Below are 24,379 nucleotides of genomic sequence, written 5' to 3'. Positions count from 1 at the left end.
TTAAACAGCACCTTAGAGTTTAACGAAGGACCGGGAAATGGAGCAAACAGTATCCCCCCATACACACATTTGAGCCAATCATGCAAAACAAAGTCACAAAAAAGAAGAGACCTTCTAGGAAGAAATCCGATGTCGCTAATCCCCAGCACTGCCTGTCCAGAAAAAGGGCTGCTCCCTTCTTTAAACGCGCCGGTCCCTCGGCGCAGGAAAAAGTCCTGTTTTCACTTGAATGATGCCAAATCACAGAACTCCCCTACTGCCCAGGCCCGCTGAAGAGGCAGATCGCGCAGGGTCGGTATGCATTGACGCTCACTCCTACAGAGCCTTAGAGTATCTAAGATGGATATATACGGACAAATGGGCAGGTATAATATTACATTAAAATTAAAACACATGGCCATTTACTTTTCAGACTCTTCACATAGATTCCCTCCTCCTCCCTCTTTGGAGGAGGAGGAGGAGTCTCCTAGCACAGAGAAGGTTTGCAGTTTCCCGTTGGGATGAGAAAACATACGTGGCAAAGGTATCATACATTCCCCAGACATCACCCAGTTCATAGTCGTAACCGGACAAAACCCCACCGAACCCAGAGAGCTTAGTCTGTCCCTTGAGCTAATCGGTATCTAGCAGCAGTTTTGACCAGTCGGCCTCTTCCAGCCCCGGCTGCCCACGACTTGGCGATTCCTCGTCCCTGTTACCGCAGGCCGGCCGGGCAGCCCTTCAGCCTGAGCAGCAGCAGTTCGGGTGAGCTCTCTCCAGCCTCGCAGCCGGTGTCCGCAGCTCGCCCGCCCGCCCAAGCAGCGCACCAGCACAAGCTTCCCTCCTTTAGTCCAGAAAGCGCCTGCGCGAGCCCGTCCGGGAGCGGTTCGAACGGCGAATGTCAAACTTGGAGTCCCGGCACTTCTGGCATATATAGACCTCTGGGACATTCGACTTGCGAATTTTGGCGCAGGAGAGGTGGATCCAGGTGTGGCACTCGTTACACTCGATCATCGGCCGCCCAGCGAAAGGCTTCATGCAGAAGCAAGTGACTAGGTCCCACGAATCATCATCTGCAAAGCAAAACAGCAAACTACATTTTTAACAGCCAATGCCTTTTGCCTGCACCAGCAATTTACTCTCCTTTTGCACTAAATTAAGTACCTGGATTTCAAAGACAGGCACTTTGCCGATTTTTCCACATCTTAAGAGAAACTAGTCTCTCCTGTGCGGGAAAAGACTCTCAGCAGTATATGAGAGGCCATAATCCAGGAGAGAAGAACCAGCTGCTTCTTTAAAGTCACAACTTTTCATTCAGTTTATTGCAAAAGCAGACAACCCACCCCTTTCCCCCAAAAACCCAACCACTAATTCTGCCCAGGCAGCGCACCTTGCCATTATCCTCATGCTACAAATAAAGTACCAAAGAGATCGGCAACAGCAGCACCACTTCCACCTGGCTAATCCTCTTTCCACAGCCAGACCACCTACCCGAATCCACCATGATGTCCTCGTCATCACCAGTACCGTCCTCATCCCGAAAGACCACCTGCTTGCCCTGCCGAATGACCGTTCGCTTGCCCACGCTCTGGATCTCCACCGTCTGCTCGGCCGTCACGGCAGGGTAGGAGACACTGGAAGGTGTGTCAGAGTCCCACACCGAGCAGTGCTCAGTCGCAGACTGAGGGTCACCCTCAGACGAGGGGCTCATCGGCGTCTCTACATAAGAGTCCTCCCCCTCCAGCTCCAGCAGCTTCTCCTCGTAGTCCTCCTCTGCAGACACCTCTGTTTCCCTTCTCTTCAGCTTTTTCTTCTTCCTGATCTTATCGATTTGCTTTCGCTCCGGCAGGAAGTTGCTGGGTTTTGCCCGCTGGAAAAGAGAACCGTACGGTTTCACTCGCTTAAGCTGACTAAAGTTCTTTCTGTTCTTGGTGGGCAGCGAAACAGAAGAGGGGATGTCATTGAATCGTGGATCCCAGCTATCGCTGTCAATCGTGCCTCCGGTGCTGTTGGGAGGGCTGGGGCTGTTCCTCAGCGGCGTTTCCTGGAAAACGCCGAGAAAGCGGATAAAAGCATTAATTCGGAGCCGACGCACGTGCGGCGCAGAGGCACTGCGCCCTTTCCCCTGAGGCGCTGCCTCGCGCGGCCGATCTCGCCCGAGTTCCAGCACCCGCTCTCCCCACGCGCCGCCCCGTAACCGGCGCTGCCGCAGGGGTCTCCAGCCGGGCAGAGCCGCGGCCCGGAGCTGCCCAGGCCCGGGGGGGCCGAGGGAGCGATTCCGGGATCCCCACCTTTTCTCACCCCGCCCGAACAGCAGCCACCCATCCCACCGCTCAGAGCCCTCCCGGCCGCTGTAGTTCCCCCTTTTGTCGCAGGGACAGGGCGCGGAGGCGGCGGATTTTACTAAAAAGCCCGGCAGACGCTGCTGCGGAGGCCCCGTCGCGGGCCGGGGAGGCCGCCCGGTGCCCGGTGCCGCTCACCTCTTGCGGGTAGGGGATGTAACCGGCGTAGGCCAGGACGAAGGTGCAGAACTTGTTGAAGTCTTCCACGGTGCGGTGCCGCCGGGAGGCGGAGGAGAAGTCCTGCGGGGGAGGGGGGGAGTCAGCGGCGGCCGCGGGGCCGGGAACGGCCGGGGGGGGGTGGCGGGGGGAGGCGCCGCCGCCGCTGCTCCGCGCAGCCCGGCCCCGCCCGCCGCCGCTCCCCGCGCCGCCCCACCCCCACCCCCCGCGGCGGCGGTAGCCGGGCAGCGCTGCCGCCCCCCCCCCCCCCCCCCAACACACACACCCCACACACACCCCCAACCCCGCACCCCCGGTCTCGGTACCGGGCCCGCAGGCGGGCCGCCCCCCGCGGCAGGACACGGCGGGGCGCGCCGCCGCCATTCCTCGCCCCGGTCCTCCGCGCTTGGGCGGCACAAGATGGCCCCGGCCCCGCGGTGGGGCGGCGGCGGGGAGCAGGCACCGGCAGCCGGGCCGGGCCGGGCCGGGCCGGGCCGGGCGGCGGGAGACGCCTCCCCCTCCCCCGGGGCTCCGGCTCACCTCCGGGGCGAACGGGGAGGCGCAGGAGTCGGAGTCCATGTCCCGGCGCGGGAGGCGGAGGCAGGGCCGGGGCGGCAGCGGCAACCGGGCAGCGCCGACACCCGCGAACCGCTCGGTACCGGCGGGAGGCGGCGAAGGGGCGGCCGCCCGCGCGGGGGCTGCTGGGAACGGTAGTCCGCCGACGCAGGGGCTGCTGGGAGCGGTAGTCCTCCTGCGCGGGGGCCGCCGGGAGTAGTAGTTCGGGCGTGCGCGGTGGCGGCCGCGGGGGCCGCCGGGAGCGGCGGTAGGGGCACGGCCGCTGGAGGGCGAGGCCGGGCCGGGGCGGCGGTGCGGAGCGGAGCGGAGCGGAGCGGAGCGGTGAGGTGAGGTGAGGTGAGCTGAGCTCGGGGGTACCGGGGCGGTTGCGAGGCGCCGGCGCCGTCGCAGGGTCGCGGTAGGCCTTGGTGGGACGGGGTGGGCCCTCGGTTTCCCGCTGGGCAGGGCCCGGCCGGTGGCGCGGGGAAGGGCAGCGGCGGGCAGGGCGGCCGCCTCTCGGCAACCCGCGAGCCTCGACCGCGGGCTCGCAGGGTTCCGCTGCGACGCACCGGCCCGGCCCGTGGAGCCGCCGCGGCCTGGGCCCCAGAGCAGGTCCCGGAGAGGGGCCTGGAGCAGTAGCCGTGGGCTGAGGGACCCGCGCCCCCCTTCCTCCCGCCGCCCCCGCCGGGTGCCGGCCCTCGAACGGTAAGTGCGGTTCATTTTCTGCGTGGAGGAATCCTGTAATCGCACCCACACGTACTCTGCAGGCTGTGACGTGCGTTACATAGCACCGTTGCATCTAAAAAGGCTGAAAAAGCCACGAGTTTAGCAAAGAAGACTTTATTCTGTTCCTCTGGTATTTCTTTGACTGGAAGTGATTAGCAGGCGAGCTAGTTGGATGTGAGCAGGGACAGGGAAGCCTGGCAGGACACCAGCCGTAATGCGTCCAGCCCAAATGCTGGAGGTCTCTGGATTTATGTAGCTGAGTCTTTCCTTTGATAAGGGGCAGCACCACAGAGCCGGGGGGCTCAGAGAGAGTGCCTCCTGGAACACCTCCCTCAGCACCTTACTTTTGAGTAAGACCCCACTGTCCTCCTCAAATAGCACTGGGGCTGCTCCTGCTGGGCACCCCATCCGAGAAACCAGGCGCCCGGGGGCTTTGGCGCAACGTTCTCAAAGCTGTCGGGTTTACAAAGCTATGCTTGGCTCTGGTGAGGCTGCTTTAATCCTGGGAAACTTCAATAGGGGCTTCTTAAAAATATAATTAGACTAAGCAGGGAAGGCTGCTGGCAGCGCCAGCAGGTTATGCAACTGCCGCTCCTCTGTGACGGGGGAAGGAGGATGTTTTTGAGGGCTGTTTAGTTTATCCCGCTTCCCAGCCAGAGGACGTTTTTCCCTGAGCTAACCCACCTTTTTCTTTTTTTTTTTTTTCTTTTGTCCTGTAAGCTGCTCTCGGGGCTGTATCCTGAGGGGCTCCACTCAGGGTGTGACGCAGTGTGTGCTCTCCTGCAGGCACGGCATGGCGGCGAGCACTGGCAGCAGCAGTGGTGGGACGGCGGCAGCCGCGACAGGGGAGCCGGCACACGCGGTGTCGCTGCTGCGGGGGCTGAGTGCACTACGAGCGGAGCGGAGCCTACTGGATGTGACAGTGGTGGCGGGTGGCAGGGAGTTTGGGGCACACCGCGCTGTCCTGGCTGCTGCCTCCGGCTACTTCCGTGCCATGTTCGGCGGGGCGCTGCGGGAGGCACGGGCCGAGCGGGTGCGGCTGCATGGTGTGGAGCCCGAGTGCCTGGCGCGCCTCCTTGACTTCGCCTACACCGGCCGGGTGGGCGGACTGGGCCCTGACATCGCCGAACGCCTGCTGCGCGCCGCCGACCTACTGCAGTTCCCCGCTGTCAAGGAGGCCTGTGGTGCCTGGCTGGCACGCCAGCTGGAGCCCGCCAATGCCCTGGACATGCAGGACTTTGCTGAGGCCTTTGCCTGCCCAGCGCTGGCGGCTGCCGCCCACCGCTTTGTCCTGCGGCATGTGGGTGAGCTGGGCGCCCAGCTGGAGCGGCTGCCACTGCCGCGCCTCCTCTCCTACCTGCGGGACGACGGGCTCTGTGTCCCCAAGGAGGAGGCCGCCTTTCAGCTGGCACTGCGCTGGGTGCGTGCCGACCCTGCCACCCGCGCACCGCTGCTGCCCCAGCTCCTGGCCCACGTCCGCCTGCCCTTTGTGCGCCGCTTCTACCTGCTGGCCCACGTGGAAGGGGAGCCGCTGGTGGCCCGCTGCCCACCCTGCCTGCGCCTCCTGCGTGAGGCCCGCGACTTCCAGGCTGCCCGCCTCGACCGCCATGACCGAGGGCCCTGCGCACGCATGCGCCCCCGGCCCTCCACCGGCCTGGCTGAGATCCTCGTCCTCGTTGGCGGCTGCGACCGCGACTGCGACGAGCTTGTCACCGTTGACTGCTACAACCCACGCACTGGCCACTGGCGCTACCTGGCCGAGTTCCCTGAGCACCTGGGCGGGGGCTACAGCGTCGCTGCCCTGGGCAATGACATCTATGTCACCGGTAAGGTGTTGGGGGCACAAAAGCACCAGTGTTAAGGTTTCCACTGAAAATACATGGCTTCTAGCAGGGAGACTTGGCTTTTCTCAGGGTAGCAGAGAGTCTGAAACTCCGCTCGGGCTCAGTACGACTGCAGCCTGAAGACAGGCGTAGGGACTCCTGGAGTCATTGCTGGATTTAGCAGCTGGTCTCAATCCAGGAGCTATTTTGTCATGACAAATGTTCCCGAGCACGCGGGCAGAAGTCACAGATCTTGTACTGGTGGAACTTTCTAATAGCTCACTCTGGGGAACAGGAATGACTTGAGAGGGTTTTGAATTTCTGGCTGTGAAGAAGGTGTTTGGGTCAGAGCCCCATGAATCACAAGCCAAGCGCGTGCTCGAGGCTGAGGTGTGTCAGAAAGCCCCCGGTTCCTCAACCAGCCAGTGCCTATGAGTCATGGTACCTTCCCCAGCACAAATCCTGCCTCATCACAGTCCACTGGGGCTATAATTACTTCTGTCAAGGTGACACAGGTGTGTAAATTTGGCTGTTAATCTGCATGTAGATGCCTCCTTTGAAGTACATCCCTGTAGCTGGAGCGGCAGCCCTGCAGCAGCCGTAACAAACCAAGGTGTGGGAAACCATGCACTGCAGAACAGCTTGCTCTGGGTGTGCAGGACGCGCTGACAAAGATTTGAAGAGCAGGTCAAATGCAGGTGAACAGAAAACTGTTCATTCTCTAGTCAGTGAGCAGAAAACAAGGCTCTGCTTTAAGGGCAGAGTTGTAAAAATGATGGGCTACCACACAGCTCTGTATGGGCGCCCTTAATGTCCCTTGGGAGCTTTCCGGAGCAATCCCAGGCAGGTCTGGGGGCACCGATACTGCCGAGAGCCCTGTTCTTTGGCGAGGTTGCTGCTGGCAGGGATCTTCGGTCATGCTGCTTAGTGTCAGTGTCATAGTGCGGGCAGCAGGAAGGGTTGGAAGATTTCCGTGTTGCCGGTGGCTGCCGTGGCAGCCAGGCACTGGTGAGTGTTAGTCTCCACTATGTCACAGCAGCTTCTGGATAGCGACGGAGCAGGGGTTGCAAAATGGGAAAGAAAACAGTTACTTGGAAGGATGGAGATAGTCAAACCTGGGAGGCTCATTTTGAACTATGGCTGAGTACAGACTAGGAACAATGTGGGAGAAATCCTTCCTGGCTTGCTGGGAAAGAAACAGTGCAGAACTTCTGTTAAAATCCTTGCAGTGCACACTACTGTGGTCCCCCAGTACTGAAATATTTTTATAATGTACAGCCCTAGGAAGCAGAAAAGTGCATATGGGTATTAAGAGGGTGTAGCTGGAAGACATAACAAAGACCCAGGTCCAGACCCAAGCCCTCTTCTCCCATCACCCCATAGTATTTCCCTTTGTGAAACCACATTTTGAAATGTGGTGTGCTGTGCTGCAGGAGGATCAGACGGGTCGAGGCTGTATGACTGCGTCTGGAGGTACAATTCCAGTGTGAACGAGTGGACGGAGGTGTCTCCCATGCTGAAAGCCAGAGAATACCACAGCTCCACAGTCCTGGACGGGCTGCTGTACGTAATCGCCTCTGACAGCACAGAGCGTTACGACCACTCGGTGGACAGCTGGGAGGCTCTGCAGCCCATGCTGTACCCCATGGACAACTGCTCCACCACCTCGTGCCGTGGCAAGCTGTTCGCCATAGGCTCCCTGGCTGGCAAAGAGTCCATGGTTATGCAGTGCTACGACCCCGACAGCGACCTCTGGTCCCTCGTGAACTGCGGCCACCTGCCCCCCTGGTCCTTTGCCCCAAAGACCGTCACTCTCAACGGCCTCATGTACTTCATAAGGTGAGTAATGGGGGTGATCATCGCCTCCCTCCCCACATCCCCACCAGGCAAGCCCACCTTTTCCCCGGGAAGGTGTGTGGATTTTGTGGGTGGTCATAGGAGTGCACTGCATTGGGAAAGCACAGCAGTGCTTCCTCTGATGGTGCAGGTGGGTCTGTAAACCGCCACACCTCTTTCCTTTACTTCTGTTGTAGCTAGACCTCAAAGAACTACACTTAAAATTGTGTAAAAATGTCTCAATCTAAACCCACGGGCTGGGGAATGGCCAGGTATAAATCTGGCTGAAGTCAGCAGCGCTGCTTGGAAATAGACTTCTCGGTTTTCTTGGCTTCTGGTTCCAACCCCCCTTGTTGCTAAAAATAAGTGAGTAAGCTCCAAGAAAACGTTAAACTGTAGCACAGGAGAGGACATCCTCCATCTCAGCAGAGATAAGAGCACTGAAGATGAAATGATTGGTCACTATTTTTAAGCGCCTTTCCAAATTGGGACTTAATTACCCATCTGAAGCTGTCCTGGTGGTGCAAATACTTTGGTTATCCACTTAATTAAAAATAAACTGAAAGGCATGCTAGCACTGAAGCATTTCATCTTGTTGTGTTGACTTTGAGCAAACATAGACTTCTGTGATAGCCTCCAGACGTTTTTCTTTTTTTAATCTCCTCTTGGCTTTGCATAAAGCAGCAACTTCTGCCCAAGACCTTTTATTTGATTCATTTGGGTTCAGCTGAGTGTCTTGGTTCCTGGCAGTTGTTTGCAGGTAGCGCTTTGGGTCACATGCCTTTCAGTAAATACTGGCAGGGGTGTTCTAGCTATTCGGCTACTTGTTGCAAGCTGATTCTATAGGTTTTCCTTTTTCTTATCCATTTTAAAATACTGATGATTGACGCTTCAGGATTTCTGATCACATGCATCTGCAGGAGTTAATGAGGAGATTACTGGGGTCAAGTTTTTCTCCCCTCATTTCACATGCTGCACGTGGACTCCTGCTCTGTATAAAGCTGTAAGATAATCTTTGGAGGACAGAGGAATAGGTCACAAATAAAAGTCACAAACTCATTTTTTGGTTAGTTTTAATAGCTCAGATTAAAGCTTGTGATCGACGGTCCCCTCTAGTGGGACTAGGAATGGTGTGCAGAGAGGCTCTTCCTTATCTCTTCCTGCTCCCTGCAGGTGGGACTCCTTTACGCTTTTCCGCTTCCGACCCTCCAACGGGGCAAATAACTGAGTTACCTGTCCTGGGCTGGTAGAGCAATAAGTGTGAGCGGGAGCCTCTCTGCACCCCATGCTTTGGCATCAGCTATAACCATAGATCTGATCACTCTGAGAGTGAGTAGTGTCTGCACAATATGCTGTTAATTTCAGTAGTTAGAAGAGGCCCAGCTAAAAAGTGAAGTTACTGAACAAAACTGGTCCTGTTTTACCTCAAACCAGGACACGTGTGCCTACATTAAAGGTGTTTCATTCAGGTGAATGTCAGTTCAGTCCCAGGTACATTGCAAAAGTAACTCAAACTAAAGAAACTGGTTTTAAAGTGTGGATTGTACGGGTACCTTAGGAATGCTTGTCCAGAGCGTGACCAGAAGGTCCCCCAGCACACCTCTCGGCTTCACCGCAGGCTCAGCAGACAGATTTCTGGGGTAATGGTTTGCTAAACAGACAACTGCTGTTGTAGGTGACATTTCTCGTTTATTTTCATTCCCTCCCCTGCTCAGATTCATATCAGCAATCAATAGCGATACCTTGTCACCCACACAATGTATGGCAATGTGCGATGTCACAGTAGATACAAAGACAATCAAATATTCCTTGCCGCCTTTTGAATCCGTCTGGAACAGGACTGTCTTGGAGTGACAGCACTTTTCCAGCTGCCCTGACCTTGTCCTCTTCATATTCTTGTGTCAGCGGGTGCGTTTCTGTGTTGCAAACGTCCCTCACCTGTCGCTGTCGCCCTCCCGTCTTGTGAGTGGAGCGGGTGGGAGAAGCCTTGGGGGATTATGCTGCCCCCGCCAGCTCGTCTCTCGCACTCCGCTGGCCCATCTAAATTTGGTGTTGGTGAAAAATTCAAGCAGTAGTGATGCCGATACTGTGAAGTGCACAGAGGTTTAAGCCTCTCCAGAAAAGCAGTCATTTTTCTTCCAGACCCTGAAGCACTTGGCACCAAAGCCAGATCAGTCTGTGAAATACAGACTTGCAGAAAGTTAGTCTGTGGCCACACCTACCATAGATGCAGATGTAAAAAAATATTAGATTTGAGAAAGCCCTCGGGATTGCACAGAGATTTCCGACCCAGCAGTGGTGTAGCTACATGCTGGACTCTGAATGGGGCTCACAGTCCAGAGCAGCTCGCCCCACCATCTCGGGTGGAGCAACCAATTTAGGGAGGTAGAACACTCTGCGTGCTGTCAGCTTGCTCTGCCTCCGGTCATCTTGCCTGCCTTCCCTCCTAGGCAGCACCCTGAAACTCAGCACACACCAAAAAGTGTAAAGTGTGTTGCTTTCCCTGTAGAGAAGCTGAGAAGGGGCATTCAGGCTCTTTGGCTGTAGGTCACTGGCACTGAGAATGAGGGGAGCGCTCCTGCACTGATATGTGGTAGGTGTGCAATGTCTGTGCCAGCCCACTTCGTGGGCAGGGGTGCAGCAGGGAGGTCCAGGTGTTTACTGGGGTTGAATGTCACTTCTGGCACAGGAGAAGCCCACGCTGGAGGCTGGGGTCCGCATTGAGACCTGCGCCTTTGTACAGGAACCTTTTGGTCTCCGATACATGTAATGGCTTTGGAGCAGAAGAGCTCATGGCAGCATTTCAGGCTGTTGAACTGGGGGATTCACAAGGCAGGAGGGTTTTAGAATGCAGAAGAGTAATTTTGTGTTATCTCCCACAGAGATGACTCGGCTGAAGTGGATGTTTACAATCCATTGAAGAATGAATGGGATAAAATTCCCTCCATGCTTCAGGTAGGACAGTTACCGACCTACTGGATGCCTCTCAGCATTAAAAATTGGCTTAATTTTGGAAAACCAGGTGCTCTTCAGATTATAACCCCTTGCACATGGAGTGCATTTAAGCACAGTCACCTGGAAGGAAAAATCCCGGACTGTGATTGCGTTGCTGGGTATTCAGCCCAGCACACCAGAGCTGGGCAAAGCTAGAAAGCTCTGTCTCCTCCTGGTGTTTGGGCAGCGCAGGTTCAGAGCCAGAGTCGGCAGCTGGTGGGCGCTGAGTCCCGTCCAAGCGAGCAGTTGCAGGACAGTACACGACACCTTTATCGTCTGCCTAACTGGGCAAAACCCTCCTTTCTAATTGTTGTGTACATTTATTTTTAAATTGTAGGTTCATGTTGGGGGCAGCGTGGCCGTGCTCGGCGGGAAGCTCTATGTCTCCGGTGGCTACGATAACACATTTGAGCTCTCAGATGTCCTGGAGGCGTACGACCCCGAGACACGAACATGGAGCGTAGTGGGCCAACTCCCCGAGCCCATCTTCTGGCACGGCAGCGTCAGCATATTCCGGCAGTTCATGCCGGAAACCACGCAGGAGGATGACGGCATCACGCTGGATAACACCATCAACTTGAACAGGCAGCGCCAAAACCTTCACAACCAGAACCTTAACGAGCTTCGTTAGCAGGGGAAGGCACTGTTCCCCAGGCTCAACGCGAGTTTGTTATCCAGAACCAGTGTTGCTTTGAGAGAAGGCAGAGGCAAACCGGTGCTTGGAAAACGTACTGATTGTAGAGGGAGTGAAAACTGAATGTTTGACGTGCTGTTGCGGAACTGCAGCTGGCAGACAGCGAGGCCTCTGTTGCGGCATCCCTCGGCGCTTCTCTGGGGCAGAAGAAGGCACCGCACTGCCCGCAGAGGAGACCCAAGAGGCGAACTCTGAGGAAAGCAATTGCGTTGAACATCACCGCAGCATCGCAGCTTATGGCTTTTGGTCAGACGCCTTTCACTGGGAGCTCCTTCACCCCCTAATGCTTCATTTGCCACCAAACTCCTTTCTTCAGTTTCTTTCGGGAGGGGTCTGTCTGGTAGGACGGTGGTCTGGACACCCACCTCTGTTCTGTGCCTCGGAGGAAGACAGATCTCCTGTGCATATTGTCCTCTGCGTGGTTAGAGGGGGAAAGGCCTTCCCACACGAGCTGGAGGCCTGTTAGGGGTGAGAGGTTCCTATGAGAACACATCCCTCCCTGCGCTGCCGCTGTGGTCCTCGGTTCCTGTGCACACCTTCAGAAGGAACAGACGTCTGGCAGCAGGGAGCTCACTGAGGCTGAGTTACGCAGCTTCACCTTTCCCTTTGTCTGAACTTCAGTTCTTCCTGTATTTTGGTGGGCTTTAAGTTGCAGCATTTAAACTTTTGCAGGTATTTGTTTTCCAACCCTTCCTAGCAGAGCACTTTTTCCTTCTAAGAAGAAAAGCCCTTCTTTATCTTTCAATCACATTCTCACAGCTAGATTGTTTTCATTTCTGATCACCCCGGCTGCACCTTCCTTTCAGGGGGAGGGGAGAAGCAGGCACCCCTCTTCGCCGGCCCGAGGAGCGACTCTTGGGGCTGCCACTGCTGCCCTCAGGGAGGAGCTGCTCTCCCTTCCCGCACTGGGAAGGGAGCTGAACTAGGCCAAAAAAGCTGCTTCTTGTGGCGAGGGCTGTTTGCTGTCGGTTCTCCGGTGCCGAGCTCTCGGCCAATGCGCTGGGTTGGGCAGAGGCCCCGTGCAGCAAGGGTGAGGTTTTAGTTCTTTACCATTTTGAAGGAGCTAAGTCAGCGTTGTACTATTTCAGAAAAAGAAACATTACCGGGAAAGGTGAGTGCAGCTTCCTCAGGAGATTCACCGCAGGTTTGCAGAACTGCTGGCGGTACTTAGGTACTTTGCTGCAGAATTGCATTCAGATGCATCACCTTGTGCGAAGGATCCCACCAGACCTTCGGTGGGCCTCCTGCCTGTCGCGCCTCCAGTTTGCTGGAGCTCCCGGGAAAATGCCACGGAAGTGTTTTGGTGAAGGTATAGGAGTTAGAGAGTGTGTTGCAGATTGAAAGGTAGTTATTTTAGGGTTTCTTTCTTCTTTTTGTTTGGGGTTTGCTGGTTGGTTTTTTTTTTTGGCCTGTGTAAGATTTGCCTTTATATGCACCCAAGTGACCTCGTTAGCTTGGGCTGTTTCCTCTATCTACCTTAGCTGAGGAGAAGCTGCATACGGTTTACTCATGGAATGTTTCTTGAAAACGCAAACAGCTAAAACTGCGGTATGGCTCACCTGGCAACAAGCGTCGCACCTTCGGGAAAACTGTAAAGTGTGACAACGGCTGAAGCGTCATCTGGATGCGTTCGCTTCTTCATCTTTTATTTTAACCAATAGGAAAACAAATTGAATTTAAACCTAATTCAGAGATGGAAAGCCCGTATGCTTGATCGCACGCCTTCTGGCTTGCCCTTGGCTTGAGTAGTGTCCGGCCCCATCTCCACAACATCAGCGTCTTCATAGCTTTAAAGGACTCTGGTTTGCCTTGAATGCTGTTTTATGCCACACTCCTCAGCTGTGGAACTGGGGAACGCCGCTCGTGAAATCTGGGCTGTTCTCCAAGTCTGAAACTTTGACAGTGCCTTGAAACCATCACGCGCTGGTGGAGGGAGCTCGCCCAGCCACGGCAGCCTCTCTGTTTAAAACCCCCCTCAGCGCTGCCGTGGGCTGGGGTGCAGTGGGGCCCCCCTGGGGCAGAGGAGCCGGGTGGGGGGGATGCACGGGGGCCTGGGATTCGGGGACGCTCCTTCATTTCTGGGAGTCACAGCTGCATCCTACTGAAGCAGCCTGTCCCTGTGGCGCCGTGTTGTGCCTGGGGAGAGACGGCGTGCGCTGCGCAGCTGAACTCGTGTTGCAGACTGAAGTATTTATGCCGAACTATAAATAGCACGCACACTGTGTCTCATACTGTAGTGCTTGCTGCTGGACCTGCCACCCCCAAATTCCCCAACCGGCTGAACAGTTACAGTATTTATTTTTTGTAAAATTCATTGTGTCTGAATCTTCGAGTACAGTTTAAATACCATCCTTTGAAACAAAGGCATTTTACATTTACAGATAATGTATTTTTATTCTCATAGTTTGTTTTTAAATTTACTTGCAGCAGTCAAGTTAAATAAAACACGTGACATAAATCTCTCTGTCGTCTTTGAGGGGAAGATTACTGGAGTAAGTTTTTACTGCGACATTTCTCGTTCTAGGCCTGCGGTATGTTTAAACCAGAGACTTTCTGCTTCCCGGTGAGTAAAAGAGGGAAAGGGAAGTGAGTGCAGCTGTGATTTGGGGCATGTGGGTACACTTGGTGACCTTCCCCCACCCTGGGAATACTCAGGAAACAGTTCTCAGTGTCACAGCAACCCTGGATCGTGTTATTTCAGACAAATATAAATCTCCACACCTGAAAGCAGGAGCTTAGAGCAGTGGCCAGCTCCTTGGGATAATGTGTTTCAAGTAAGGTTAAATTTGTTCAATGGTGCAAAGGTATTGGTGATACCCATCTTTAATGTGGTAAAGAAACAGCAATTGGCAGAAGCTTGACAAAACAAAGTAGAAACAAGGCACAAATTTAATGGACAAGACAATGCTGTCAGCAAGCCTTTAAGGAAAGGGGCAGAGCCGCACTCTCCTGGGGAAGGTGAGCTCTAATCGTGCGCTTTCAGACCCAAAGGCAGAACTGCCAGCGAGTGCCAGCTGTGCCTCCGGCCACAAATGAGAACTCATTAGAAAGCAATTTATAGTATTACACATATAGTATTACACATATAGTTGTCAGTCACATCCTGTCTCATACAGCGTATGTACGTTTAAGTTGCCATTCTGAATAGTTTCACATTTGTTTCTTTAAGACCCCATTATAACTTCATTTCCCTGCAGCCTGGGGTGGGAGCTCTGCAGGGAAGGAGGGGAAGGGGCAGATGCACAATTAGAAAAGAACAAGCGTGGCACAGAACAGCTCCAGCCTAATGCTTTATTGTGTTTTGGTAGGAAGGACACGCGCAGGCAGTTCCGCTATGTTTCACAGTCTTCGGGAATTGTTGTTATAATTAGTGATTGCTCGATCACATCTGCCGTAGAGAAGTTCTCGTTTGAGCAGAGTCTCTGCACAGGGATCTCCTCAGGCAGGGAGCCGCGGGACAGGGATTCCACAATCACCTCTGCCGAGCCCACCTCCAGCTCGGGGGGCGGCTGCAGCGCCACCACCACGGCCTTCTCGTCCTCAATGATCAGGTTCCGCAGCTTCCGCTGCCGGGGGTTGTAGTTCTCCACCCGGTCATGAATCTCCATGTGGCGCCTCAAGTGAGCCTGCGAAAGGAAGAGGCAGGACGAGGGGCCTGGTGAGGGCCAGCTGCCCCAGCACAGCAGGGGTCCCCAGAGCAGGGAAGGCCTCACCTGTCGTGTGAACTTGTAGCCGCACTCAGTGCACTCGAACTTCCTCACACCCTTGTGCCGGCGGACATGGACGCGCAGTTGTTCAACAGCTGAGAAGGGAAGCGAGAGGCCATTGGCGGCGGCACCGCCTTGTACCCACTTACAGCAATGCCAACCCACACTGCGGAAAGGCAGGCAGCTTCTAAAGAGCCGTGCGAAAGCTCAACGCCCCGGCCGTTACCTTTGAATGTTTTCCCGCAGATCTGGCAGAAGTGGGGCCTCCCCTCCTGGTGCCGGCTGGCGATGTGCCTCAGCAGGGGCCCCTTCTCTGTGAAGCGCTGATCACAGAACTCACAGCTGAAGGGGCGTTCCCCAGTGTGGGTCCGGTTGTGCTTGTCCAGGCTCGCTGCCATTTGCAGGGGGAGAGGGAGAGCGCCACGGGTCAGCGGTGCAGCATGTGCTCCCTGTCTCAGGGTCAGGTACGAGCCACGCCGCAGTGAAGCCCACAGACACGCGGTGCAGTTAGGCTGGTTAGAAGGGCTTAGAGGCAGTAAAGCAGCAGCCTGCTGGTCCAGGCCAACCATTACTGGGGAAAACTCAACTTCTTTCTCTTTTGTGCCACGAGGGTAATGGAGGTAAGAGGAATGTGCCTTCCTCAGCATTAGCACACTCTCAAGAGCGTGGCTTTCCTCCCCAGGGGAAGCGGGCAGGAGAAAGCAGGTTTCTCAGCACAGCTGCTCTCTGGAGGTCCTGTATGCCAGCGTGCACTGCTTGGCACGACCACCCCCAGCCACGTGCCTCGGGGAATACCTTGCGTCCTGAAGGTCTTGCCGCAGAGGTGGCACTGGAAGGGCTTCTCACCGGTGTGCGTGCGCAGGTGCATGTTGAGGTTGGCTTTCTGTGTGAAGGCGTGGTGGCAGAACTCGCAAACGTACGGCCGCTCGTTCCTGTGGGCAGGGGAAACATTACCTTCATCTCTGCCTTTGCCAGCTTCGGCCCCTCAGGTTAGCTGCTGCTGCTTGCCCAAAGTTCTTGTAATTAAATCCTACTGCAACCCTTCTCAAACTAAAGTATTTTGGAGGCCCACAAATGCTATTCTGCAGCCACAGGCTCCCAAGCTGATGCCTCCCAACCCTCGGGTGTTATAACCAGCCCAGCAAACAGAACGCTAAGGATGAGTGTGGTGAGCTGGCACACGCTTGCCACTTCAAGAGCATGGATTAGCCAGGCTGATGAGCTTCAGTCATCGCCTGTATTACTATAGCCACACACTCAGAGGAAGTGCTTACAATCTGCACTGCCTTTGGAAGAGAGAAAAGCAAAATGCTGGTTTGCCCCTAACCAGGTTCCTGGCAGAAGTTTAAGCCCAGTACCTCGGGAAAGGGGGTCCTTGCTGCCCTCCAGCCAACTACTCTCCCCAGCACCACCCAGCTGAGCCCTTGGTGGAGGAAGCACAGGCAGGAGAGCCAGGGTGAGGCAGGGGAGGCCATGGGTCACGTCATACCTGTGCTTGGCCTTGATATGCATCTGCAGGCCATTGCGACTGGAGGCCCTGTGCCCACACTCCTCACAGACAAACAGCTTCTCTCCCCGGTGCTTGAAGGCCTCATGCAGGCGCAGCTCTGTCCGAGACAGAAAGCACTTGGAGCAGGTCGAGCACTGCAAGGCCACAGGAGAGCGTGGAGTTAGACAGCTCGCCCAGGTGCAGTTCGCAGCGTACGCCTGCAACAGACCCACCCACCACCCACAACCCGTCCCTTCACCTGCCGCTGCTGCTTTGGGGCCCTCCCTGCAGCCGCACCCCCAGCTCCAAGACACCTAATGGGATCAGGCAGCCTGACAAAGGCGAAATGCTGGTCACTACTTGAGTCTATCAACCAAAAAAATAACAAGGGCTGCTCCTGTACCCCAAAAAAGAATGTTTCCAGCAGCTCTGTAACTCCAACTGCCTGCCTTGCTAAACAGAGCCAGACAGGACAACGGGTGCCTTTCCCTCAGCCAGGCCTGAGCGCAGGATAATTCCCTCCCAAAAGCCCACCACTGCCCACCCGCTCCCCTTACTGCGTGGGGCTTTGGGGCGCCGTGCAGCTTTATCATGTGGCTCTGCAGGTCCTTCTTCTGCATGAACTGCTGGGCGCAGGAGGAGCACTGAAAGACAAGAGAGGAGGGTCAGCTTCCAGGCATCCCCCCAGGGAGTGATTTCGGTGTGAGGAGAGGACCAGCAGCATGCTGGCACAAAGGGCTGGGGAGCACCGTCCTGACACAGAACACAAATCCCAGGTAAGGCCGCAGAAAGCGCCTGGCTTTGGTGCCTCCCTGGAGCACATTCGGGCTCTGAGAAGGGGAATGACCCTCAGTGGGCTGCCGCAGGCCGGGGAAGGGAGCTGGTGCACTCGGCTCCCCGGAGGGGCTGGGCCAGGCTGCCCCAACACAGAAAGGCTTGCCCCCTCCTCCTTCTTGCCAGCACCTAGCAGCCGTTTGTGGGGACATCGAAGGCAGGCACTGCTGACCTTGTACGGCATCTCCCCTGTGTGTGACACCATGTGCAGCCGCAGCTCCATTCGCCTCTTGAACACCTCCTGGCAGACCGAGCACGTGAATACCTGCAAGAGATGGGGGAGGCATCAGGTTCTGCAGAACCAAGAGTCCGGCACGAAGCCCGCAGCTCAGACCAGCGCTTGGCACTCAGGCACTGGGACCTGGATCTGAAGTTTAACCCGCACCCACAGCGATCTGGGTCTTTTACGGTACAAAGAGTAACCTCACATGCTTGAGAAAAACAGACAAAATGAGAATTGTGTGGTAAATCAGACAAAAGCTGCTGCTGTCCTCATCGGCAGCAGACTCGGAGGGGTCCTGGCTGTGGTACGCACAGTGGTGATGAGGAGTTTTTGTTCGGTAGCTGAGTGTGACATGGACCGTGGTGAAAAAACGCCCTAATTCCACCCCTGCAAAATGACACCCACTTTCCAGATCACTGGTAGCAGCTTCCCAAAGATACCTGCTCAGATCGGTTCATGCAATTTCTGGCTTCGTGTTCCAGGAGATTCTCTTTTCTAAAATAACATTTGCCGCATTTGGAACATTCAAATGGCTTTTCTCCAGTGTGTTTCCTAGGGGGAATACAAATGGAGAACACCCATCACTGCCAGCCCGATGGCAGAGACGCACAAACAGGCCCGGCAAGGACACTGGGCAGGGAGAGGGAAGATCCCGGCAGCTTTTACACCCCCCCAGCACCATTATTCACGGTCACCCAAAAGCCACCTTTTATGCCAGCTTTGCTGATCCCATCAGAGCGCAGTCAAGCTGCTGGTGCCCACTGTGCTCACAAAACCTCAATTTCACGGGGCTAAGGTTTGCCCCGTGCAGATATGCCAAGCTGGAGCTCGTGCCCTCTCTGCAAGCACCCGCTTTGCTCTCAGTTACCAACCCCAAAGCTCCTCACAGCGCCCATCCAGGCTGGTGCACTGCGCTCCCCCAACCCAGGCAAACTGCCCACAGCCCATGCAGACTTTGAAAGCCCAGATTTGCCACATCCACCTGCAGCTGGTACATCCCCTGAAGGAGCCTCTCAATGCCTTATTTTTGAGCCAGGCTGGCTCCCACCCCTGAGAGCAGAAGCCCAGGACAGTTGTCGTGGGTTCTGGAGACGTATAACCCCCCCAGTTCAAAGCAGTCCCACCCCGGGGGACAGAGGAGACCTCCCTTTCCATCCCAGGGGACACTGTGGTGTTGAGACCAGCCGTTTGCCCACCCCCCATGGAGGAGCAGGCGGGAAGGGGCTGAGCATCGTGGGGCAGCATGGCATAGGTCCCGACACGCAAATGCAAGGGGAAGGAAAAGTCGGAGTGTTTACCTGTTGTGCACTTTAAGGTAATATTTGCTGAGGAAGGTTTTATGACATGTGGGGCACTCAACCGGCACCGCTGTACCTTTTCTGCTCCCCGGCGTCCCCGCTGCCCCTGCACTGTCAGGCGCCTTCCCCGGAGTGGGGTGCTTTTTGCTCCGCAGGGCTTTTTTCTCGGGAAGGGACTCGCCGTCGCTGTCCCCCCGCCCGCCGTCGCCCGCCGCCGCCTCCTCCGGGGCCGGGGGGGTGGCCTGCGAGGGAACAGGCGGCCGTCACCGCGCCTCCCCTAACGGGCGACCGACCCCCCCCCCCTCCCTGCTGCCCCCCCCTCCCCTCCCGTCCCCCTCACGCACCGCCTGCCCGCCGGGCTGCGGGGGCGCCGCGGCCGTGATGTCCGCCCTCCCCGGGCGGCTCGGGGAGGCGGCGCGGCGGGGCCGCTGGCGGGGGGCGGCGGGGCGGAAGGCGCGGCAGAGCGCCACGGCGTCGGGCACGCCGAGCTGCTCGGCGGCGGCCAGGAGGCGGGCGCGGTTGTGGGCAGTGAGCGCCAGGCGGCCGGTGTAGAAAAAGTCGAGGAGGAGCTGGAAGGTGTCGGCGAGGCCCTCGGGCAGAGCTACCGGCCCGCCGGGGCCGCGGGCGCGGAAGAAGCGGGAGCAGCTAGCCAGCACCGGCCAGTGAGCGCGGAACTCCCGCCCGCCCACGCCCAGCGTCGCGTCGCAGAACTGCCCCGCCGCGCGCTGCCGGTTCAGCTCCCGTAGGACGCGGACGCTGTGCGCCGCCGCCGCCGCCATGGCCGCGCTGCTACCGGGCCCCGCCAGTCGCCGCCATCTTGGCAGCGCTCCGGATGTGGCGTCAGCGTGCGACGGTTGCCGGCGCGCCGGATGCGGCGCGCGGGCGCGGCGGGCGAAGGGGAGGCGGGTGCTCCTGCCGCCTCAGGGCCCGGCCGAGGCGGCGGGTCGGGCCTCCCCCGTCCCCGGCGGGTCAGGCGTCGGCCAGGCGCCGCGTGTAGCGCTGGATCGCCATCTGGAAGTGCTCGGGCGTGTTGAGGCGCGGCCGCAGCAGGATGACGAAGGCCTTCGGGAGGAAGTAGCCGCCCAGCAGCGCGCCGAGCGTGCAGAGGGTGCTGAGCACCCGCACCGCCGCCGCCTCCCGGCCGCGGAGGACGCCCTGCGTGCAGAGGACGGCGGCGGAGCAGGCGAGCTGCAGGAGCAGGCTGCAGGTGAGGCACTTGGCCTCATTGTAGCTGGCGGGCAGGTCCTTGCCCGCGTAGCTGAGGGCGAAGCAGCAGGCGCTGAGCAGCACGCTGTAAGCGGTGGCGGCGGTCCTGCTCGCCGCGACGCTCGGGCCGCAGTCCAGCACCACCCGCTCGGCCAACGCGCCGTAGTCCTTGCGCGGCACCGAGGGGCTGGCGATCTCCGCGGCCAGGCATAGCACCGCCTGGGCCGCCGTGCTGGTGGCGATGAAGAGCACCGGTCCCCTGTGCCGCTGCCAGGCCTCGTAGAGGGCTGGCCAGCGCGCGTTCAGCTTGAAGATGCAGATGATCTGGAAGGAGCGTGTTGCCACACACGAGAGGAAGATGGTGAAGCTGATGGCTAAGAGGGGGAGCCGCAGCAGGCATGTGTGCCGGGTTGGCTCCCCGAAGTAGCAGAAGAGACTGCTGCAGGCACAGGCCAGAGAGCCCAGCATGAGGAAGCACATCTTCCCGCCTGCAGACTTGACCACCGGTGTGGAGGCATTCAGGCCAAAGATGATGGCCAGCCCTGCCATGAGCAGCATGAGGAGGATGGTGGGGGTCAGCAGTGCCCAGGAGATGGGCTCGGACCAGGACAGAAACTCGGCAGTGCGGTTGAAGCAAGCTTCACTCCTCGCCGGGGCCCACTCATCTACCCTGCAGGACTGGCAGCTGTAGAGGTCTGCAGAGGACAGAAGCCCAGGCAGTGACAGAGGCACCTTGCACACCACGGACCCGGGTAAGAGATGTGCTGCAGTACAGCACCCTGCCCCCACAGCTCCATGAGCTGTCTGTGAGAGGTGCCCACTCCTTGCGTCCTCCTTCCTCTTGGGCATTTCCAAGCCTTGGGGTGCAGAAGGGTCTCTTTTACCAAAAGACACCCTCTCAAAAGTCCCCCCAGTGGACTTCCTAGAAGTCGGCTGCTTGGGTCGAGAGGTCTGAGGCCCATAGGAGCTCAGCTGGGTGAGCCGAGACTCAGGGGTGTGTGGGCTGTGGGTGGGAAGAGGCTTGTGCCTTCAGGAGTAACCTGTGAAGGCTGGGAAGGGTCTGCAGCAGCCCCCCTTCTGCAGGCTTGGGTACGGGACAGTAACATTTGGGGGCTCCCTACTCCTGCTGTTACCTGGAGCTGGCTGTTTCCTCTCAGCTCAAGTGCGGGGCAAGGCTGCAGAATGACAAGCTGCCAGCAAGGGTTTTGTTATTGTGGCTGGTGACTCTGAGACAGGAGATTCCTGCTGCCTGTCCCAGGCAGGGGACATTTCCATATGCCAGCTGCTGGTGACCGCGTGGTACAGAAGCCCTGAATGCCATCTGGGGCACAAAGGCAACCACCGGGTCAAATTTCCCTCCCGGAGGATGCGGTGCAAGAAACAGCTGTTGGTCCGGATGTTCCTCGTCCCCTGGCTGCAGGAGAAGGGGCTCTGCTGGCACAATCTCCGCTGGCTGTTTGACTGTGTGGGCCCACCTGTGGGCAGCGCTCCCCGGAAAGCACAGGGCGTGGGGTTTGCATACCCATGGGTAAGCAAACAGGGGAGTCTGACCGACCGTGTTCAGGTGAGCTCAGAGGCTTTAACCAACAACAGGGAGGAAAAAGAAAGCAGGAGGGAAGAGGCTGGGGGAATAGCAAGGTAGAAGCAAGGAGCTGACAGGAGGAGGAGGAGGAAGAGGCAGGGGAGCCAAGCAGGAAGGAAGGGGAGCGAGAAACCCCCTAGGGCATACTGACCCGATCTGTTCAGGAAGGTTCCTGCTGGACAGGCCACACAGGTAAAGCAGCATCGGTGTCGGCTCCGCTGCAGCCGCTTCTCCCCAGGTCGACAGGCCTCGGAGCACACTGAGGCAGGAGCCTGTCGGGAGTGCGGCGAGGGTCAGGCAGGCAAGCAGGACAGGCAGTAGGACACCTCACTGAGCACCAGCCCAGACCTGCAGTGTTCAGGCAGCTTGCTGCCAGCTTTCAGGACAGGCCCTGGGCAGGAGCCAAGAGCTCACCACATTGTGGTGCTTACGGAGGTGGTAGGAAAATGACAATATTTAAAGGAAAAGTAGGAGCTTTTTTGGTTCATATGCCCTGGGGTTTTTTTGGAAGGATGAAAGCTGATACTCAGAACACAGATCACACACACACCCCATACCACCTCTGTCTGCCCTGCTGTGGGAAAATACCCCAGAACTGGCAGTGCTGGGTATGCAGCTAGCTTGGCAGTGAGCAATAAATAAGATCTGGATGCAGAACTGTACCTGGCGATCTTTTGTGTGCCACAGCATTTTGCCCTGGTCAATGCTCAGCCTGTCGGGATTCACACTGAAAGTTCCTACCACATTGAAACTCCAGCTCGGGCCACTCCAGTTCCACATGACAATGTCGTAGCCTTTACGAATGTCCCCGTTGGCATCAAAAGAGATGTGGCTCTTGTACAGGGTGAAGTTTACTTGCTTGATTTTTTGTAGGAGCTGTAAAACAGAATAGTAAGAGAACCCTTCCTGATGATGAGACTGTCCCTCAGGAGTGCCTTGTCTCAGGAGGGAGATGTGCTAGAGGGGGGTTCCTTATCTGCTCTGGCTCCTCTTTCCAACCCCCCAACAGCTAGTGTATGCCCAGCTGCAGGAATTCCCTTCCAGGTTTCTGTGAAGGGCTGGTGGTAGAGGAACAGAAGCAATCTAGGGCAGGGGGCTGGGTCTAGGTCCAGGCTGCTTCAACTGTGACAGGCAGCTGAAGCCCATGAGGCTTTTCAGCTGGGACATGAGCCTTTCAGAGGGACAGAGAACCCCTGGGCACAAGGGGAAAATCCTTCCCTGTGAGGACAGATCCTCATGGATCCTCTTCCACAAGGAATATCCTTCCTCCTGTTGCTTTTACCTGCCAGGGATAGACTTTGCCTTTGCTGCATGCCCCCGAGGCGCAGCCCAGCAGGTCGTGGAGGCCGTGTGCCACGGCGTACACAGCTGAGTATACGTTGAAGGAGGCTTGAGCATCGTACATGTCGGGGACAGCGGCGAGCAAGTGGCAGCTGGTGCAGCGCTGGGTGCAGTCCAGCTGGGCACTCCCTCCGATTCCCCCGCCTGCCTCTGTCCTGCCAGTACATCCAGCCGCAGCGCTTTCCTCTGCTGCCTTCCAAGACTCAAAGCGCTCCAGCATCGTGTATTCTATCTTCTCAACAGACATCCCAATCACCGAGCCAATACTCTGGATGCCAGGCACCTGCCAGATTGTTTGGGCTAATGACCAGTCTTCAGAGCCCACCCACACCATGCCTGTGACGTTCCTCTGGACCACCACCTCAAAGAAAGGGCAGGCACTTTTTCTGTTGGAGAAGACAACGGTGACGTTGACCCTGACATCCGTGAGAATTCTGACCAGGTTGTGGAGCTCCGGGCTGCTGGCGTCCTTGTTGACAGGGATGATGCCTCGGTAGGCAACGCACACGTTGCTTGCAGTCAGCAGCTTGTAGAGGGCGTCCAAGCCGTCCCTGCCGTAGGTGTTGTCGCTGCCCAGCAATGCAACCCAAGTCCACCCGAACCGCTTCAGCAGCAGGAAGATGGCCTTCACTTGCTGCCTGTCGCTGGGAATGGTGCGCAGGAACGAGGGGTAGAACCGTTTGAGACTCAGTGTCTCCAAGGTGGCTTCGTAACTAATCTGCAAAGGGAGCCAAGAGAAAGGGGGTTGCGCTCCCCCAGGCAGCAGCACCCTGGGAGCTAACAGCACAGGCAGCCCATCACCTGAAGAGACTTGGGGCTGGGCAGGCAGCAGACGCAGAGCCGAATGCGCTGCCGCCAGGGAAACCTTTGAAGGACAGCGAGCCAGCCACAATTCCTGCCTGCCAGCTGGGAAGAGCACGGAGGGGCTGCGTTTCCAGCTCAGCCTGTCTCCTCAGCTCCAAGCCCATCCTCCCTCCAACTGTTACTCCTCAGGAGCCCTTTTGTTCATCTGCCGGGGGAGCCACGCTTACCTCTGGTACAAGGAAGACGCCGAGGATGGCTGCTGTGGTGAGAGCCAGCCGGGTGCTGTCGGGCCCGATGACAGCCACTGCCTCGGGCTCATAGTGGCGGAAGGTGGGGAGCACCTCGACATCCCGGCTGCCTTTCCGGGCGAGGGCACGCAGCGTGGCGTGGAGGTTGGCGGGCTCCGAGCAGGTGTCGTGGATGTCGTAGCCCAAGGTGACATTGGGGAGGAGGGCGCTGGAGTTGTTTATCTCCTCCACGGTGAAGCGCATGGCCTGGGACAGGCAGTAGCCGTGGCTCTTGAAGGTGGCGGCGCTGTGCGGACGCAAAAGTGATTTTCAGGGAGGAAAAAACGCGTTTTTTGCGAGGGGAAACAGGGTGGGGAGGGGGACTCACTGGTCGCAGCCGGGCACCAGCGGCCGGGCGGCGGCCCGCGGCGCCGAGGCGTGTATGGGGAAGAGGCCGGCCAGGCAGTAGTCGCCGCGGCTGGTGAAGGAGGAGGCGGCGGCGGCGGCCGCGCAGAGGCAGAGCAGGGCGGGCAGCGGCATGGCGGGGCGGCGCCGGGCGGCGG

The 24,379-nt window shown here is 57.5% G+C and overlaps 4 protein-coding genes across 4 annotated transcripts; 1 reads left to right on the top strand and 3 right to left on the bottom strand.

The window, feature by feature from the left end:
• Positions 1–5: 5 nt before the first annotated feature.
• Positions 6–3,056, bottom strand: PHF13 (PHD finger protein 13; the record flags this gene model as incomplete). The annotated part of the gene is made up of 4 exons (XM_082493528.1): positions 6–1,052; positions 1,471–2,023; positions 2,460–2,561; positions 3,018–3,056. 4 exons carry the CDS (start codon positions 3,054–3,056, stop codon positions 826–828), a joined length of 921 nt encoding a protein of 306 aa, XP_082349654.1. The 3' UTR covers positions 6–825.
• A 310-nt stretch (positions 3,057–3,366) lies between these two features.
• KLHL21 (kelch like family member 21) lies at positions 3,367–13,557 on the top strand. Its single transcript, XM_082493417.1, has 5 exons — positions 3,367–3,379; positions 4,545–5,584; positions 7,015–7,420; positions 10,300–10,372; positions 10,749–13,557. The coding sequence occupies exons 2-5, from the start codon at positions 4,552–4,554 to the stop codon at positions 11,040–11,042; spliced, it is 1,806 nt and encodes a 601-aa protein (XP_082349543.1). The 5' UTR covers positions 3,367–3,379; positions 4,545–4,551; the 3' UTR covers positions 11,043–13,557.
• Positions 13,558–14,388: 831 nt separating this feature from the next.
• Positions 14,389–19,469, bottom strand: ZBTB48 (zinc finger and BTB domain containing 48). The gene is given in 10 exon segments (XM_082493416.1): positions 14,389–14,731; positions 14,819–14,907; positions 15,039–15,203; positions 15,608–15,744; positions 16,302–16,456; positions 16,859–16,945; positions 17,308–17,400; positions 17,799–17,910; positions 18,657–18,919; positions 18,923–19,469. Coding segments are annotated over 10 exon segments (1,908 nt in total). The 5' UTR covers positions 19,436–19,469; the 3' UTR covers positions 14,389–14,437.
• A 26-nt stretch (positions 19,470–19,495) lies between these two features.
• Positions 19,496–24,356, bottom strand: TAS1R1 (taste 1 receptor member 1; the record flags this gene model as incomplete). Its single annotated transcript, XM_082493414.1, has 6 exons — positions 19,496–20,557; positions 21,596–21,716; positions 22,108–22,320; positions 22,727–23,503; positions 23,817–24,123; positions 24,205–24,356. 6 exons carry the CDS (start codon positions 24,354–24,356, stop codon positions 19,626–19,628), a joined length of 2,502 nt encoding a protein of 833 aa, XP_082349540.1. The 3' UTR covers positions 19,496–19,625.
• Between the last annotated feature and the right edge of the window lie 23 nt (positions 24,357–24,379).

This window comes from Vanellus vanellus (genome assembly GCF_965231255.1).
Source record: "Vanellus vanellus genome assembly, chromosome: 20".
In the NCBI taxonomy this organism is placed as follows: domain Eukaryota; kingdom Metazoa; phylum Chordata; class Aves; order Charadriiformes; family Charadriidae; genus Vanellus; species Vanellus vanellus.
The sequence above is the reverse complement of the archived record's forward strand: the minus strand, read 5'-3'. Positions and strand labels throughout refer to the sequence as shown.